Source organism: Nomia melanderi, chromosome 10, assembly GCF_051020985.1.
Source record: "Nomia melanderi isolate GNS246 chromosome 10, iyNomMela1, whole genome shotgun sequence".
NCBI classification, from domain to species: domain Eukaryota; kingdom Metazoa; phylum Arthropoda; class Insecta; order Hymenoptera; family Halictidae; genus Nomia; species Nomia melanderi.
The window spans coordinates 144,844-163,330 of NC_135008.1; the positions used below are offsets into that span (position 1 = coordinate 144,844).

Below are 18,487 nucleotides of genomic sequence, written 5' to 3' on the forward strand. Positions count from 1 at the left end.
ATCCTATACCTCGTTTGTGATAATAGGTTACACGTGCTTGATCTACTCTTAGCGGTAGTACAACTTTGTCGCGACCATGTTTCGACGAATTAAAAATCTGTAGTGTACACAGTATAGATGTATCGAATCTTACGAGAGAACACATGCATTCGCGTCCAGTTAGACCACTAGCATCGTAGAAACGAGTCGATAAAATCGAAAGGATTTTATTGAAACTCTGAAATGTAGTTTCTTAAATACGAGACGTCAATATGTACTACAAGAAACTAATCTTTGTATCGTAATAGAATAATGAACATACATTTTTCAAAACTTCAGTTTTTACAGAATAATTGTGTGTGTGTACTTACGGTGTACATAAATAATCGAGAAATATTTCTTAATGTATATACATCGTAATGTCTATATCGGTATCTTACTTAATCTTTATTGAACAGAGAATCTTCGTAAAATATTGAATGTCGGATAAAATTAGATTTTGAAACGAAACGAAACGAAATCTGCGATATCGAAATGTTGACTCCACGGTTTGAAATAACTCAAACTGACACAGAAGTAACAATAATTATTTACGCACCATATGCTAATATTAAAGATACGGAAGTTTATGTTGATGGAACGGACTTCAGATTTTATTCTACACCATATTATTTAAGGTAAAATATTCACTAAAACAACACGTACTTTTCGGTCTACTAAACATTTCATTTCAGGTTAAAGCTTCCAGGTGAAATAGAAGAGAATGATACTTCGTTTGGATCGTACGACTGTGAAAAGGGAGACTTCTCTTTAAAATTCCCAAAGGTAAACAAAGGAGAACACTTTGAAAACTTAGATATGATAACTACATTGTTAGCACCACCAAAGAAGAAAAACAATATTATTCCTAACATTGAAGTAATTGGTAAATATACATATATAAATGTATTTACTCGAGAGTATTTAAATGTTAATTTTACGTTTTTCGTATTCTAGGAAATCCATCTGCAAATTCAGAAGACATTAACGAAACATCCAATGAAAACGATTCTGTGGTTAACGACGAAAGTACAAATGGGGATGAGTGGTATATGCATCAAAATAATCCTACAAACATTTTACCTCTTCTGACCAGTTCTCCAAAATATGGGTTCGCGAATAAAATATCTGGAGCTTTGGTGGCATTCGAGGTATCTATTTGAAAACATTTTTTTACAAATTTGAAGTTTTTTTCTCTATCAATTTCTTATTTCAAATCGCAATTTATATGCACATTTCTGTTTTGGTGTAGTCTGCGTGGATTAAGGAAATAATAGATCTTCCGATGCCGGATACAACGCCGGAATCTGAAAGAAAATGTTTAAGAGAGAAGCGAGAGCTTTCAGACTTCAACGAAGAACATTATTTAGCAGACCTGATGCAGCCAGAGTGCATAGAACCGTACATAAAATATGTCGCCGAATGGGAAACAATTAACAAAGAAAGTATTTCCTTGAATGAAACAGAAGTAGACTTGCTAAAAGAACTCCCAAATAAAGAATATTTATTGAATAACGATGAAACATATAAATTGCTTTTAAGTTTAGTCGATATCTTATTCGGTAGCTGTTACAACGATAGAACAACTTTGGGTGAAAATACAGTTGAAAGCAGTTGGACCATTAATAAATTGAGTTCTACTTTATCCTGGTTCGAAGTAAGTAATATACTTTAATAAATACTACTTTCACTGTTAGTCGGAAAATTTCATACATTCGTTGTAACATTTGTAGGAGTTTGCAGACGCGGAAGAAGTTATAAGAGCATGTTTCAGAAGATCGGTATGTTACCCTCTTTTTAGAAATTGGAATCTTTCTTTGAAAGTTCTCGAAGATGTCAAGAAAGTTGTTAAATTGGGTAAGTATTAAATAATATTGGTTTATAAAAATTTCTAATATTTCCTCTTCGATATGTTTTGCTATACGTTAGGTAAAAAGTACATCATAAAACGGTTTTGCGAAATTCATAATCTGTTTAATAATTCGTGTGAGCCACGATATATACTGAATCAATTATACATAAAAGATTATCTAGTGTGGTTGCAAACAGTTCACGAATCCTCGATAGAATCTTTGAATACATTAATAGCTGATGTAAGTATATAGTTGTCGGTAATTGGTACTCGATGAAATATTAAAACCATACGTTTGTTTCAAGATTCAGCCATGTAAGGAAGACATGGGATTCGATTTAGTGGAATTAGAACAAGCAGCTTACTCGGTTCAAGAAGAAGATTTGATTATTGAAAATTCTATTCATGAAATGGTGGACCAAATGGATGAATTAATAGTTAATGACAATAACAGGGATAAGTAAGTATCTAGGAGGAAAGAAAATGTTCTGAAAATCTTTCAAATTTAAGGTTTCATTGTAAAGTATTACGTATCTTTACGTTATATGATTTTATTTTAAAGGCCAAAGACTATATACTACATTAAAGACAAACATTCTTTAAAGTATTTGTAAGTATATTAATAGAACTGTTTGGAATATCGATAACTCTTATCTAACAAGGCTTAATTGTTTGCTCCTCAACGAATGAATAAAATATTCTCATATATTGTAAATCTTTATCTGAAATCTGCTAATGTAATACACTAACTGAAATGCACAACCCCTTGAGAAATTCTATAAGTACCAACATAATATAAATTCATTATCAATGAATCACCTAGCAATAACAATCTGCCATTATGTTTGCACATTACGCATGGCCACAGACGCACAATAGAGACGACTTGAAATAGAGATTGTTGGGATTAAGTAAAACGCTACTAATATTTTACGCAGATTATCGAGCAGTTCAAGTTCAAGCGACAGCAGTGATACGGATTCGGAGAGCGACTCGGACAGCAGTACTTCAAGCACCTCTACCACAAGTAATAGTAGCAGTTTAGATTCTGACGACGCAAGTGAACCCGAATAAACGTTTAAATGTAATGTCTTTAAAACGTTTTTATTTACATAAATGTATAAATATGTCACTATTGTATACCTTATGTGTTCATAAATGCATACTAGTGATGTATGTAGACGATTTATGATAATATTTATAAGAGTTACGGGAATACGACTTTGCAAATAGAAGTAATTCTTTGGAAACTTGCAGTGTTGTTTCAAATAACATTCGTGTTTGTCAGGATGTATAAACTCAGGATGAGAATCTCTTTCGTGTTTATATTACAATAGTATCATCGTTGACCATGTAAACACACGCAGTGTGTACATTACTCACTGAATAATATACATTTATTAAATAAATGCAGTTTATCTGTTAAATAATGTAATGGATCCACGGCACTAGTTTATTATAATGTTCAATTAATCTACGCTGCACGAGTTCTTCCGAATCTTCGTTAATTTTATTATTTGTGTCCGCGTCCGTTGCATCCGCGCCAGCGGATTGCATTAGTGTCCCGCTTTCATTGTCGAAAGTGTCATCGGTTTTGGTCTCTGCGCCTTCCATCTAAAAGAATACTCGAACAAGCATAACAACGTAATTAGAAAAGTTTAGATTTTAAAGACTATTACCGTAGCATCATCGAATTCTAAAAGTTCCATGTTGTCGTCTTGATTGCTAAATTCATCGTCTTCGGTTGTTCTCCAGTAATATGCTACTTCTCCGTATATTCCCGGACTTTCGTTTATATCACTGGTGAATCTTTTATTTTCTACTGTCGTTGGATCTAAGTTATCCGGCGCTATTGGTTTCTAATGTTTAATGGTTACAGAAAAAAGTTAGATCTCCACTACCGTTAAGAAAATTTTCAAGAAAATCTGCAATATTTAAATGAATGTTACCTGTTGATCGTAAACTCCATTTCTACTATCGAAGTGATCATGGTAATCCGAATTTCCTGTTTTCAGAATCAAGTGAGTGTACTGTTTCAATGTCTGGTTTTCCTGGTGCGTGTGCGGTGAATATAATATGATGCATAAAGGTAAATCCTCAGTTTCTTTGCTAACTTGCGATTTCGCGCTCTCGGTATTCACAGTACCTGCTCCGTCATCTTTCCTTATACTTTGATATTCTTTATAATTTGAATTGGTTTCATCGGCAGGTGCGCTGATAATTGTAAATAACGAATTATCATCATTTACGCCCTCCTGTTTCTTGAAGAAGTCGTTATTCGGATTTCCTTTATAGTCCGAGATCGTAGGGAGAATTTCAGTTTGCGTCTGCCCTACCGAGACTTCTGCGGTTGATGCGATGTTACCGTTAACGAGAGAATTCTCATTGTCTTCTCTGTTATCTGTATCCGATAGTAGATTTTCTAGATCTGTTTTCATAGTAGGAACATCTGCGAACAGAAAATCAGAAGCATACACGTTTCATTCGTAGTGAATTATTCGCATCGATAGATTAGAGTACCCGTGTCCTCGTGATTTTCATTTTCTTTCGAAAAGGTCGCGATATTCTTCGACTGGAAGTTATCGGAAGCCTGTCCTGCGTACACATCAAGAACTTTCTCTGTTCCCTTCGAATTCGAGTTCACTTGAAAATTATATCCCTCGTACTCGATTGGCTGGTACATTGGCAACGGTTGTTCCTGTTGATGATAAAAATACGCGAATCCTTTAGAATTTCTATCGAACGATCAATTTTCGATTCGCGAACAAGCTTACGATGCATGGACCACAAGGGTCCTCCTTATACGTGGAGAGAATAGCTGCTTTCACGTACGGGAAATATAATATACTCCATGGTATAATTACATGATAAGTTAGCTTGCCACATCTGCAATGCAACACAACAGTCCCCTCGGTAATAATGAAAACTGATTTTACTCGGAAACATTTGTTTTACGTGTGTTTCATTGATTCGTGCTGCAACTATCGGCTACTCGATTAGATTAATTTGACATTTGAAATACTATTAAACGACTTATTAATTATTACGTCTCACCGATCAAGGACCACCACCTCGTCTCTCGAAGCACGGAAGTGCTCCATTATACCTAACTCGGGCGTATCCCGAAAGAAAACGAGTCGTTTCTCATTGTTTTTCGCGAGCTTGTAAAATTGCGATTCCTCGGTGCCCCAAATGTATTCTTGTTCTAGCATATTTTTCGATATCTCCTTCCACGTTCTCGCCTCTACATCGTTCTCCATGCTGGTTTCCGGTAAGCTCGACGATGGCGTCACAACGAAGAATAAAATACCGGTGAAGCCGGATTTTTCTAATCGTTTATTCAGTAACTCGAACCTTGCGTGGAACAATTAACCATAGATCAAAGCATAAAGATAAAATAATGTTTCAGGATACTTGGGATCGGACGCGTTCGAGCAACTCACATGATAGCTTGCCTGTAGCTGTAATGCCAGGAAGGGTCGAAAAACGCGATCACGTTCACATAGCCCAATTGCACCTTCCACAGGTTCGTGACGCGACATTGCTCCGCGTATTCTTGGTGGTCTCGTGGTCCGTTCGGCGAACGCGGTTGCTTTTCTTCGGCGAAACCGGCGAAACCGGCGAAAACTAACGCGAAGATCAGCATCACGGTTAAGATCGACATAACGGTCCGCGTACAGGAACCGCGATCCTCTCCCCAGTTCCGAGTAAAACTGACCGTGTCGAAGAAAACGCATCGGAGAGGAAGAGCGAACGGCGCGCGCGGACTTGTCGCCGACGAGTAAACGCGGTTGGAGTAGATTCGATTCATTTGCTCAGGATGTACCGCGATAATTGTTAACGGCGTCCGTTGCCCGAGCTCGCGCGATAAACCGAGCAAGGCGAATAAAACAAGAATGAACGGGGGACGATCGGGAGAACTTTAGATGAACCGAACAATCGATTCGCGTCGGATCCGCGAGATACGTATGCGGGTCACACGGAGACCGTAGCCTTTTTCTGACCCCGCATGTCGGTTTGCTCTGCTTCCGCAGCGGTCCATCGTTCGGCATCCCTCCTACAGACACGGACGCGACACCCTTCCTAGGAAGCCAGAAGTCGTTTTCTTCGCGTAACGTTCGCATAATCGTCTCATATTTCAAACGCAACATCACCGATCGACACCTGGAGCTTACTTTTCGACATAACGACAATTTTCTTTTGCTTCGATGCTTCGATGGATTGTAGGAAAATGTCCAAAGGAGTTAGATTTCGCTCTAATACAATATTATTTTACTTTTTTGCCTCGAATCATTATTATAAATCGAACGGTGACTGCGAGCCATCTCATTCCCGATGGCCGATCGGTGATCGGTATCAGCGGTTGGCACGGATAGCGGTAGATTTATCGCGGAGACTAGAGATTCGTGGCGTCTCGATTTCGTTTCTTAATAAATTGGACATTCGTCGAGATCAGCCGATGAAAATGAACACGTGTGCACGGTATAAATGGAACAGAGAGTCCCTTGTTCTCAACTTTTCAATGCTCAACTACCGCCCGGACGCTGGTTAACGGAGCCAGTGGCAGTTTGCGCCGATGTATCTTAGCGCGATCACTCGCATGCATCATCGCGAACAGTGCTCCCTTCAAAGTATCTCTCGTGCAAGAAGAAATCTCCGAACGAATTTCGTTCGTTGCGCGTTACGGGATGATATTATTATTATTATTATTATTATTACTCTAATATCTATCTGAAATAACCAGCACGACGTCCTAGGGCGATCGAAATGAAAATCGGTGCATCGTACCGATCGTCGTGATCAAGATTGAGAAGCGATCAATGATATGTGTAAACGTCGACGTAAAAGAGAATAATCCGACTGAATAAACGTTCGACTTTTGTCGAGTTTAAACTGTCGCGTCGTTGGATTTCCATTCGCGTTCGAAATCGTCTTCCACGAAACATGCCTTGAAAGTGTCTCGAAGTAATAAGTGCGAATTGCAACCATGATCGATCCTGCGGCAAGTAAATGGATATTGGTCGGATCGTTGTCCATTTTGTTCGTTTCGATCGTGTCTTTCGATATTGCCGAAGAAATCGACGAGGGACTGGATTTCGGGATTCTCGAGGAAAATAAAGTGTCGCCGTTGTCCTTTGGTTCTTACTATAAGCAAAATGCGAACGGAAGTTTCGAGAAGAGTGAGAAGAGCTTTAGAAAGGCCGATACTTTGTCGCCTCTGTTCAACATTCGTATCGACGGATTGAAAAACCAAACTGACCAGGCGAGTATCCGAACGATGCGTTATTTCTTTTCGAAAGTTCCTGCAAATTCCTCGTGAATTTCTCGGTTGAAATAACATGGAAAGTACTTTACAGATAGAGCTGATTTTCCTGGTGGACGCGTCGGGGTCGGTTGGCCTGAGAAACTTCCGATGCGAGTTGAGTTTCGTGAAAAACCTCTTGTCCGACTTCATCGTGGGACCGTCGGCCGCCAGGGTCGCGATCGTGACATTCGGTGGAAGACGACACATCAGGCGCAACGTCGACCAAATATCCCGCACCGGAGACAACGATCACAAATGTTATTTATTAAATAAGCAATTGAGTAATATTAGCTACACCGGTGGCGGAACTTACACGCGCGGCGCCCTTATCGAGGCTCTTGTAAGCATTTCGAATATTTTATTCGTCTAATTTTATTTACTCGATTGGAACAGCAGAGTTTGCAATGTAGCATATTTTTCAATATTCGATTGATAACCTTTCGAGCGATTCTTTTGTCCGATTGAGATGATTTCTTTTCCTCCGATTGGCTAATTTACTTTTAAAATGTTTGAAATCGTGATGTGCCAGAGGATTCTCGAGGGAGCACGCGAAAACGCGAAGAAAGCGGTGTTTCTGATAACCGACGGGTTCAGTAATGGCGGCGATCCGCGACCCGCGGCGAACCTACTGAAAAGTGCAGGTGCAACTATATTCACTTTCGGAATAAGAACCGGCAACGTGCAGGAGCTTCACGATATAGCCAGCTTTCCTGGATACACGCACAGTTATTTCCTCGATAGCTTCGCCGAGTTCGAAGCTTTCGCGCGACGCGCGTTGCATCGCGGTGAGTCCCATTGATTTCTATCGATTACTTGGAATATCTGAAATCTACTATTCGCGAGTTAAAGAGCAATCTCGGATAAAATCTTCCCGCAGATTTGAGAACGGGAAAGTACCAGCCAGTGGCTTCATCGGATAACTGCGACGCGTTGTGCAGCAGCGTCGGTGAAACCGGAAACGATCAGGGCTGCTGCGACAGTTTCGCGACTTGCGCTTGCGGCATCGCGACCGGACATTACGCTTGCATCTGCCCTACAGGATACTTTGGTTCGGGTTTCAAAGGATCCTGCCGACGTGAGTTCAAGGAAAATTCAGTTTTCCCGGAAATACCTTTCCAACGAGACATTTGAATCCTCTGTTTTCAAGCATGCCCGAACGGCACGTACGCTTCCGGAGGAATCTCCGGCGATTCGACGTCCACCTGCGTATCTTGCCCCGACGCGAATCACGTGACTATCAAAGTACCAGCAACCTCGATCAAGCATTGCGTCTGCGCGTCGGGATTTACAACGGATGGAATAAAATGCGAAGGTAATTTATTATAAGGTCGATGGACGTGTGATATTTTTAGCGATTTCGATCTACGAGAGAAATCCTTTGCCAGCTGCGAGGACAGGTATGTTTCCAGGCAAATGCGCTATATCGTTCAGAGGATCGGGATACTCCGGCATGTAGGATCCATATTTTTCGAGGCGGAACTTTGATTTCGACGCTAGCCAGCCATACTGCAAATTTATTTCCATTCGTCATTATTACCAGTATTTCCATACATACGCACATCAGAGTTGCTAGTCGTCGGAATCGGCAAACACGTTTTCCCTTCTTCTCGAACAAACTTTTCCGTTTCGATAGCCGTGTGCCTCTCTTCGCACAGTTTCGCCATTTCCTTCTGCAATCCTCTGTAGATTGAAAAATTTACTTTTATCAAACGATCGAACACGCTCAAGTTGAATTCTTCGTGATACGTGCCCATGTTCGTCCAGTAACCACTCGTACGTTTCTAACCATTTCATTTGCAACATCCTTTCCTTGAGTAACGCTTCGGTCAAGTTCCTCGAAGTGCTCACGTAGTCGCGAGGCTTATTCGAGCGCGGATCCATTATTTCGTTGGTTTCGAATGTCAGGCGATTATATGAATTTCACGGAAACTCGTGAAACCGTCGGAACGGATTTTTTCGATGAATTCGTAGTGAAGTTTACAGATGTGCTCGCCTCGCGGTTGCCTCGACAAGTTCGTTTCGTAATTTTCTTACGATTCTTCGCAGTGATAACATGTCCAAAACTGAGGATCCCTGAAAATGGATACTTGGTAAAAGCTAGTGCTTGCAACAACGTTGTTCACGCGGCTTGCGGTGTCAGATGTAAAATAGGCTTCTACCTAACGGGTGACAGCATCAGACTTTGCGGGAAGGATGGCATTTGGTCCGGAAATGAACCGAAATGTTTGCGTAAGTTCGATCCGTAGGAGAGAATGTAAACGGATATTTCGACAAAGAAATACTCGAAGAAATACCTTTTACCGTTCAACAGTGAAAACTTGTCCAGCCCTTCGAGCACCGTCGCACGGCCGAGTGCGATGCCAGAACGAAGATGATCGACAGTTGATAACGGAGGACTACACGGCGTATCCGATCGACACTCGTTGCCAGTTCCGATGCGACAGCGGCTACCAGCTTCGCGGCAGCAAGATTCGTAATTGTTTGCCTCTGTCGCAGTGGGATGGTCTGAAAGCGACGTGCAAAGGTCCCCTTTTTATTTCGAATAAACGCTATTTAACCGTACTAAAGTTGAACCCTAGCGTTAACTCTGGTGTTGCTATTCGGTAATTTTCAGCGATAAAGTGCCAGCCTCTGAAGCAAATACCGAACGGAAAGATTTCGCCGGAGGGCTGTTCTGGCCCGGATAAAGTTCCGTTTGCGACAAACTGCACGGTCACCTGTAAAAAAGGCTTCGCGCTCGAGGGTCCGCGTAGCAGAACTTGCGGAGGACGTTCCGGAGTGTGGACGCAACGACGAAGCGTCACCCGTTGCATAGGTAGCTTAATTCGAACATTTCAGCTTGTAACTTCATCCACTCTTCATTTTCTCCGGGATAACTTGAATTTCAAAATCTTAATAAAATAAAATACTTGCCACTAGTTTGCGCGTATCTTTGCGCGTAGTTAATTCGAATTTGAAAAGCGATGGAATTGTTCGTATAATTAGACCAAGTACCGCCCGAGATCACTTGTCCACCGGACACCACTGCCAAAAGTTTACCAGGGGAGAATTACGCGTACGTGAACTGGTCGAGTCCTGTGGTCACCGACAACGCGGACGAGTCGCCAACGGTTTGGAGCAAACCTTACGTTACGGTACCTTGGAAAGCGAAGATCGGTACGCGTACTGTGCTGTACGTGGCGCAAGATTCGACTGGGAACAAAGCTAGATGCAAATTCAAAGTGAAAGTTCTCGGTACGATTTTTCCGTGGTATAACCACCGATACAACATTCAGACGATACTACGGTCTTTCAATGATTTCAATTGTTTCAGACACGGAACCGCCGATGATCGAAAACTGCGTAGATCCTCCAATATTGTACACCGACAACGGAATCGGTCTAAACAACGTAACTTGGGACGAGCCCGGCTTTTACGACAACTCGAAAACAGTCGTACGAGTAGAACAAAATCATCGACCCGGAGAAAACGCGTTTCCCATCGGTCTTACAAGGATCGTGTATAACGCGATCGATAAATACGATAACTTGGCGAGTTGCGTGTTGAATCTCACTATAAAAGGTATTACTACGTTCAATTGATTAGCAGCAGATCGCGTCGATGTCTTCGCGAGAAGAATTATCGGATCAATTGTATAATATTTGCGATTCTCAGATATATGCAAAGAAATTCCACAAGTTTTTAATGGACACTCGAACTGTTCTACATGGGAGAATGGAATGACCGAGTGTGCCGTGGGTTGCGACAATGGCTTCGAATTCGCGAACGAGCTCCCAGATGTTCGTGTCGTGGAAGACCTGTTGCTGCTGAATTGTAACGAAACCAGTGCAAATTCGACCGAAGAAACTTACATTCCTGATTGTTCGGGTATACCGCATTTGTCTAACTAACTAAGTTTCATCGAATCAAGAAATTCGACGTCCCAATTTCTTTTCGAAATGTTTTGAAGCGATTTCAAGTTGCGCGACAGATAGAGAGCAGTTAACGAACAATTGTTATTTCACAGTGTCGATCGCACCGAAAGCTGTGTCTCAAGATGGAAGTATCGTGTTAGAAGGAAACACGTCGGCGATATGCGACAATCAAACTACCCTGCGCGAAGTAACTATCAATCCGAAGTATTTAACATTTCAACTACCGAGCAGTCAAATTGATTTCTACTAAATTTCTCTTACCGATCTCTCTCCGAGAATCATCCGTTGCGCGTTGCAATAATCGCGAGAAGAAGAAACCAAACGAGGAGAACGGGTCATTTTGACATGTCTGGTAGTTCTAGTGTTAAATCGGTTTCCGAATCGAACCGAATCAAATATTCGATTACTGTTTCAATCAGCTGAGCGAATATATCACTGCCGATTTAAGATCGACGTTGCTCGACATTTGCGGGAACGACATCGAGTGCGATCTGATCACCTTCGATCCAGAATGCAAGGATAACGCGGAGTCAACGGCGGAGGATCTTTATTCGAACACGTTGAGAAAGCGAAGAGACTCGAACTATAAGATTTCTCTGTACGGTACTAATAGGAAAACGAAACGGGACGTTATCGTTAAAAGGAACGACGATCACGCGAATAAAAACAGGTCGAGAGTGAAAAAGAAGAGAGAAAAGATCGAGATCAAATTCAAATTTTTGGGTAATCGTCCAGTCGCGGCGGCCATTAAATTCGATTTTTCTTTCAACGATTTAACGAACATTTTATTCAACGTAGGGAAGATAGTCGAAGATAATGTGGTAAACCCGAGGGAAGGGATACGAAAACTCAGGCAGAAAATGGAGGAAATGTCGCAATCTGGAAAACTGAATTTGTTGAACGAGCGAACCAATCGGGAGATCGCGGAACTCGCGTTGAATCTGCATCTCGTTTTCGAGAATTTCGAGGAGATCTGCGAGCCAGGAAGCATTCTGAAGAAGCATTCCTGTGGTAAATAAATCCAACGTATTTCCTTCGGATGCTGCGATATAAAAACGATAAGATTTCATCGATTTTCATCGAAATGCAGTGAAATGTCCACTCGGGACTTTCTTCGATCCGTCGACTAATCGGTGCCGACCGTGTTCTTTCGGGGAATACGAAGACGCTGTCGGATCGTTGAAGTGCAAACGCTGTCCCGAACACACGTCCACGAAGAAAATGCATTCGAAAGCATTCGGAGACTGCATACGTAAGTCTAACATTTCAATGTGTCGCCTGTTTTCAGCGCATTGTCGACATTTCTCGGAAACAACCTTAGCAAGCTTTCCGAATAGAAATAGTTGTCTATCCTTTACGAGACAACTTGTTTTCTCTTCTATTCTATCTTTATAAGACAGCGATGGATTTAATAGGGATGATCCTACACTTCCTATACCTTGCCCAGAAATGCCACCAGTCGAAGAATAAGGGAAACGTTCGGAAGGCAAAATAAATATGAATTCTAAGAGGACACTGTTCTCTCGTTTAGCTCTATGCCAGCCTGGATATTATTCTCGAAAGAAACGACATCGTGGCGCTCGTTTGTCTCTGGAACCTTGCGTAAAATGTGACATCGGGTTTTATCAGCCGAACTATGGTCAAACCAATTGTCTGCCTTGCCCATCCGACACGACTACGGTAAATCGAGGTTCCAAGGATGCGAATGATTGCTCGCCATTCTATAAGATCGAAACGAACGCTTGTCGATCCGGGGAACCCTGCTTGAACGGCGGCCAATGCGTGCGAGAAGACGATAGCTTCAGCTGCGACTGCCCCGAGTATTATGTCGGTGAGCAAACGAATTTTTGCATTTCACGCTTTTCAATCGACCGAATTCATCTCGAAGAAATTTCATCAGGATCGAAATGCGAACAATTTCGAAATCCTTGCGACTCTTCGCCATGCTTGCACGAAGGGGTATGCAACGTTCAGAATCTCGGGAACGGCGCAGTAAACTATACTTGTACCTGTGACAGTGGATATTCGGGGCGCAATTGCGAGGTATTTATGAATAAAGTATATCTAAACGGTCCAACGAATAATGTGAATGCTTCTAGCTTCGTATCGACGAGTGTGCGCTGAACCCATGCCGAAACAATGGCAGCTGCACGAGCACCGAAAATGATTATAGCTGCGAATGCCACGGTGGTTTCGAAGGTGCATTAGTTTATTATTCGAATCGGAATTTGTTTTATTCAATTTTTAATTCATTTTATTAATTCGTTCGTCGAAACAATGTCGAGCGCAGGAGAATTCTGCGAAATCCTCGTGGACCATTGCGATCCTCCGCCGTGCATGGAAGGGTCAACTTGTCGCACCGTCAACGAGACTTGGCAGTGTATCTGCAGGCCTGGTTTCCTCGGTCGCCATTGCAACTTACTGCCCTGCGATTGGCTCCCTTGCCACGAAAATTCTTATTGCATCAACATTCGAGAAGAGAACGCGACACGAACGAGCCACAGGTGGTATTCGCTTACAGTGAAGTACAGCCGATTAAAATGTAAAATAATGCTAACTTAAAATAATGCTCTCATTAGATGCGAATGCAACGACGGCTACACGGGAGAAGATTGTTCGACGAGAGTGGACCATTGCAGCAGCCTTCCATGTCGGAACAATGGGAAATGTTTCAACGAGATTTCCAATTACACGTGCGCGTGTCCTGTTCCGTTTACAGGGCGCAATTGCGAGACTGGAAAGTATAGTCTTGACGAATATATTCTTTCCGCCGTTTGTTCGATTGCAATACATAATCGTTCGCATGTTCACGCGCAAGGAACCAACGGTGTTGTAACGACGCTAGAACCACCACGTGAATTATAAGGCAGTGTCTTTTAAAGATACCTTTCTTTTTTATTTCTATTATAGAATTATCATCCGATTATGTGATGCACTTCGCCAAATCGGGAACGACGGACTATATCCGCATGAAGGGTCCCTTGGAGAGCATCGTCGAGGTATCAAATAAACGAAATGAAACCAACTTGTCGATCAACTTGTTAATGATTTTCAGTTAACAACCTGCTTGTGGTTGCAATCGAAGGACACGTTCAACTACGGAACCGTGGTGTCGTACGCGACCCGTTACTACGACAACACGTTCACAGTGACCGATTACAACGGGTAACGAAATCATCTTCGTGGAAACAACGAAATAATCCAGTCAGAAATAATGACATTTTCTTCGTAACAGTCTCGTGATATACATCAACGGGCAAAAAGTGGTGACCGACATTAAGGTAAACGATGGCCACTGGCATTTCGTTTGCATCACTTGGGAAAGCGAGAATGGCGGCTGGAATATATATATCGATGGATTTCTCCGGGACAGTGGGTCTCGTTTGGCGAAGAAAACTGCCATCCAAGGTAATCATCGATTACGACGTTGCCTATCTTGATCCTTTGTTAATGCGAATGTCGCAACGTGTACGAATATTTCCGTTAACAAATACTGTCCACGATAAGGGAACGGCACCCTGGTGATCGGCCAAGAGCAGGACCGCATCGGTGGTGGATTTTCCGAATCGGAATCGTTCCTCGGGAAAATAACTCTGCTGGACGTTTGGGATACGGTTCTGTCGGCGACAGACGTGAAACATTTGTTTAGCACCTGCGACAAGTACCACGGCAACGTGATCGCGTGGCCCCAAATACAAGAATACCTGCACGGCGACGTTGCTGTAATTATACACGATCTATCGAAGCTCGACGATTCACCGCGAGTCCTTGTGGAAAACAATTCTGGCCAATTGCCAAAATTCAACAATTTCATTTTCCGATTTCTTTAGAACTAGTTAGTTCTTTCGAACTAGTCGAGTAGTTAATAACACCAGTGGTCCATAGCAGTCGCACAATTCGATGGCACTTACCTTTTCCGGAAGTACTCTTCGATCATCTAATTATCTTGTTAAGAGATACTTTTGGTTAGAAAACTATGTTTGCGACAGAAACTGTATGCTCAGAATAGAATATTCTTTTCAGATATTAGGCAGTCCTTTCTGTCATGGTTGCCCTTTACCGGTCGTCCCTTTCAAAGGTTACATAAATGTCAGCGATGACTCGTCGGAAATCACTTATTACTGCGAACCTGGTTACGCGGTGCGGTTTCGGGGAAAAGAGTATCGATCGTTGAGAATTCAGTGTTTGAAACAAGGACATTGGGAAGGCTACTACACGCCGGTTTGCGCCAGTAAGATGGAACACCTTATATTTCCTTATTTTTCTCCGCAGATGTTCACTTCGCAAGATAAGCTTTCGTTATTCAGGCATGCATCTCTAAAGAATCGAGTTTCATTTCAGGGAAGAAATGTGGGTTCCCCGGATATTTTCCCCGAGGCCGCATACACGGTAAATCGTATTTCTTTGGAGACGAAATACACCATTCTTGCTTGAATGGGTACGAACTTCGAGGGAATTCCCGTAGGATTTGCACTGCCGATGGAAAATGGAGTGGCTTGCCTCCGGTCTGCATAGGTGAGGACATTCGATCCTTGTCGCGACAACACTGGGAATTTCTTTCATCTCCGATCTGTTTATTTCCTAAAATATCTTTGCGTTTCATAACAGGAAGAACATGCAAGAACTTATTAGCTCCGGAACACGGTGACATCGAGTACGTGATAGAGGAGTACGAAAGAGACGATCTGTCGATTCTACAGGTGGGAGAAATCACCTTCCGGGAGGGCCGTTCGTTGATCAAAATGAAAATCAACATCTTTTACGAAACTTTATTTCAGGTAGGTCAGCAACTGGAGTTCAAGTGTGATCCGGGATTTCGTTTAGCCGGAGAAAAGTTCCTGACGTGTTTGGAATCGGGACTATGGGATCATGAGAAACCAACGTGTGAGATTTATGGATGTCCACCACCGAAAGAGTAAGTTCAGAAAAATCAATTGGACACCTAATAATTCTAGATGATAAATCATTAATATTTGCAGGATCGAACACGGCTATGCGATTTTCATTAACTCGAACAATTTGCACGAAACTTCTGCCGCAAGACTGGATTCGGAGACGGTTAACGATACTCTGGAAAGAAACTATTATTTCGACGATGTGATTGGGTACTCTTGTCACGCGGGATACAAGTTCCAGGGTAATCATAATTTATTAACCGAATTTAAACTTCGATGCACCGAAAATGGTACTTGGAGCGGATTCGTTCCCGACTGCGTGTCCCTTAAATGTCCCTGGCCCAGTGTTATAAACAATGGCAAAATATTTGTTAAAACTCCGAATGGCACTGTTGAGCTTTTCAAGGAAGAAAACATCGCTAATGTTACCGAAGAGGAGGCCACGGTGAAAAACAATGAAGATTCAGAGTATCGGTTTAACGTTGGCTCAGAAATTTTCATACAATGTGACTTGGGATACAAATTGATTGGAGACAACGTTGGAACCTGTACGAATAACGAGCAATGGTCATTAACCTCATCGTCTTGCAAACCATCCGAATGTCCTATACGAGAGTGCCCGTTGTTCAAATATCTCGATAGAGAAGCAGATAATTTGGATATTTGGGGGAACGATACCAACGAATCGAACAATCTAAAATATTACAATGGTTCGTATAAAAATTTGAGATACTTTGTGGAAGGACACACGTACAAGGAAAAAGTAGTTGTTAGTTGTAAGAATAACGACACGATCGAGATAACAGATGAAAACGTCGGTATACGTGTTTCTAATTTAACATGGTTTTGCAATGAGAATGGTAAATGGGATATCTATTATTTGAAACTGAATAGTAACGTAATCGAGCATTTATTTGACCAGAAGTTAATTAATATTTGTCAAGAATTAATGTGTCCGTCGATAACGGTAAGTATCTAGTATATTTAATTGTCTTCGTGAATGTGTTTACGAATAAAGAATTTCAATTAAACTGAACCACACAGATTCCAGAATACGGATACATAATCGATAATAGCAATAATTATTCGAGAACCGTTAACGGTACTGTAACTTTCAAATGTCGTCATGGTTATACGATCGAAGGCAACGGAGAATCTGTCTGTTCTCCGAATGGTACATGGTCTACGATTCCTTCTTGTAAACGTAAGAATAAAACTGGCATTCGTACGATTGATTTAGTTGGTGTGTTATGTTAACAGAACAAACAGTATAATGGCAGTATTTTCTGTATTTTAGCTGTGGTGTGTGGAAAGCCACCGAAACCTGCAAATGCGGTGATAAAACAAGTCGGTATCGAAACGGTAAATTTTACATTTGGTAACGTGATCACTTATCAATGTCTACCCGGGTACCTAATGTATGGACAATCGAATACGAGATGTCTTGCAAATGGAAGCTGGTCCAGAGTATACAGTAAATGTTCAAGTAAGCGGATCGCGTGATAGACGGCAACGTTTCCGAATCGAATCTTCTGAATTGATGAATATTTGTAGAATTATCGTGTAACAAACCAAAACTTCCACCTGGAGTTACCGCTCACGGCCGTTCATACTTGTATCAAGATCAATTGACTTATGTGTGTCCAGACGGTAAGAAACAAGGATTAATTACATGTAAAGCGGATGGTCATTGGAGCGAGCCACCAGTTTGCGATGGTAATTGACAAGGTACACATTATCAGCATCATTAAAATAAATCATTATAACAAACTTATATGACAGTTTTTTATTCAATGTCAAAATTATTGGATCTTTAATTTCTTTATAAGACTTTTCCGTTTCACACCTCATAAGAATATCTTCACCAAATAATATTATTGTACAAGAGATTCGTTTATCGATAAACAACCTCAATGTTATCCTTAAAATATTATATGCATCTTTTGCATATAACTTTGTAACAGAGTGAAACTGGCACTTGTAAATACGAGATTGTTAATAAATACATAATACTGAGCATTTAATAAATTTCTAATTTAATGGTTCATAATATATATTTACGGATAAAACGAAACTTCTGATCGATGTAAAAAGGTAATGCGTATTACATGTGACTTTTAAAAGAAATATCCGAACGATGTGCACTTGAAAATGAACAAAACTTTGTGAATCTTATGTGCAAATGGAAAAGAAAAAGTAATGATATATAACAACGCATTATTAATAGTCCACCACATATACACATCTGTTGATATAGTACACTGCATTTTGGTATAAATAGGATTCATACATGTATAAACTCACTGTCATCAGAATATTCGAGGAAGAGCAATGAAAGATAAAACCATAAAAATAATTTATAGTATGAAAAATTTCAATTATTTATACTTGTCTAGCATTGGTACGATAAAAAACGGAGCACCTTCTTATAATATTTAATACTTACTAGCATGGCTACACTAAAAAAGAAATTAATTGTTTTTAGATATTTCCATTGCTCAG

At 41.2% G+C, this 18,487-nt stretch overlaps 4 protein-coding genes across 9 annotated transcripts; 2 read left to right on the forward strand and 2 right to left on the reverse strand.

The window, feature by feature from the left end:
- Positions 1-18: 18 nt before the first annotated feature.
- Positions 19-3,305, forward strand: LOC116430338 (protein SHQ1 homolog). 2 transcript variants are annotated; one of them, XM_031984319.2, is made up of 9 exons: positions 19-656; positions 714-904; positions 976-1,169; positions 1,271-1,675; positions 1,752-1,875; positions 1,948-2,111; positions 2,176-2,330; positions 2,433-2,480; positions 2,809-3,305. In XM_031984319.2, the coding sequence occupies exons 1-9, from the start codon at positions 514-516 to the stop codon at positions 2,942-2,944; spliced, it is 1,560 nt and encodes a 519-aa protein (XP_031840179.1). In that variant the 5' UTR covers positions 19-513; the 3' UTR covers positions 2,945-3,305. The 2 variants fall into 2 exon arrangements, with proteins under 2 accessions (XP_031840179.1, XP_031840180.1); XM_031984320.2 differs by lacking the exon at positions 2,433-2,480.
- Positions 2,971-6,024, reverse strand: LOC116430336 (uncharacterized). 2 transcript variants are annotated; one of them, XM_031984316.2, is made up of 7 exons: positions 5,314-6,024; positions 4,925-5,224; positions 4,645-4,756; positions 4,391-4,568; positions 3,820-4,319; positions 3,550-3,729; positions 2,971-3,484 (listed from the first exon to the last, which is right to left on the reverse strand). In XM_031984316.2, the coding sequence occupies exons 1-7, from the start codon at positions 5,679-5,681 to the stop codon at positions 3,293-3,295; spliced, it is 1,830 nt and encodes a 609-aa protein (XP_031840176.1). In that variant the 5' UTR covers positions 5,682-6,024; the 3' UTR covers positions 2,971-3,292. The 2 variants fall into 2 exon arrangements, with proteins under 2 accessions (XP_031840176.1, XP_076227557.1); XM_076371442.1 differs by lacking the exon at positions 4,925-5,224 and having other exon boundaries at positions 5,314-6,023.
- Positions 3,925-18,321, forward strand: LOC116430332 (sushi, von Willebrand factor type A, EGF and pentraxin domain-containing protein 1). Of its 4 annotated transcripts, none has more exons than XM_076371438.1 (32): positions 3,925-3,959; positions 6,615-7,133; positions 7,228-7,515; positions 7,705-7,960; positions 8,053-8,250; positions 8,323-8,487; positions 9,222-9,404; positions 9,487-9,699; positions 9,790-9,990; positions 10,161-10,409; positions 10,489-10,737; positions 10,831-11,043; positions 11,183-11,277; positions 11,510-11,813; positions 11,889-12,101; positions 12,181-12,342; positions 12,622-13,133; positions 13,190-13,289; positions 13,381-13,594; positions 13,670-13,826; positions 14,000-14,089; positions 14,146-14,255; positions 14,326-14,498; positions 14,598-14,812; positions 15,114-15,321; positions 15,432-15,605; positions 15,699-15,790; positions 15,869-16,005; positions 16,070-16,952; positions 17,030-17,189; positions 17,283-17,471; positions 17,540-18,321. In XM_076371438.1, exons 2-32 carry the CDS (start codon positions 6,858-6,860, stop codon positions 17,707-17,709), a joined length of 6,849 nt encoding a protein of 2,282 aa, XP_076227553.1. In that variant the 5' UTR covers positions 3,925-3,959; positions 6,615-6,857; the 3' UTR covers positions 17,710-18,321. The 4 variants fall into 4 exon arrangements, with proteins under 4 accessions (XP_076227553.1, XP_076227554.1, XP_076227555.1 ...); XM_076371439.1 differs by lacking the exon at positions 3,925-3,959 and having other exon boundaries at positions 6,239-7,133; positions 12,622-12,921; positions 12,979-13,133; XM_076371440.1 differs by lacking the exon at positions 3,925-3,959 and having other exon boundaries at positions 6,239-7,133; positions 12,622-12,921; positions 12,991-13,133.
- LOC143174967 (uncharacterized) lies at positions 8,538-9,544 on the reverse strand. The gene is made up of 4 exons (XM_076371315.1): positions 9,470-9,544; positions 8,926-9,248; positions 8,735-8,855; positions 8,538-8,681 (listed from the first exon to the last, which is right to left on the reverse strand). Exons 2-4 carry the CDS (start codon positions 9,054-9,056, stop codon positions 8,538-8,540), a joined length of 396 nt encoding a protein of 131 aa, XP_076227430.1. The 5' UTR covers positions 9,057-9,248; positions 9,470-9,544.
- Positions 18,322-18,487: the final 166 nt, after the last annotated feature.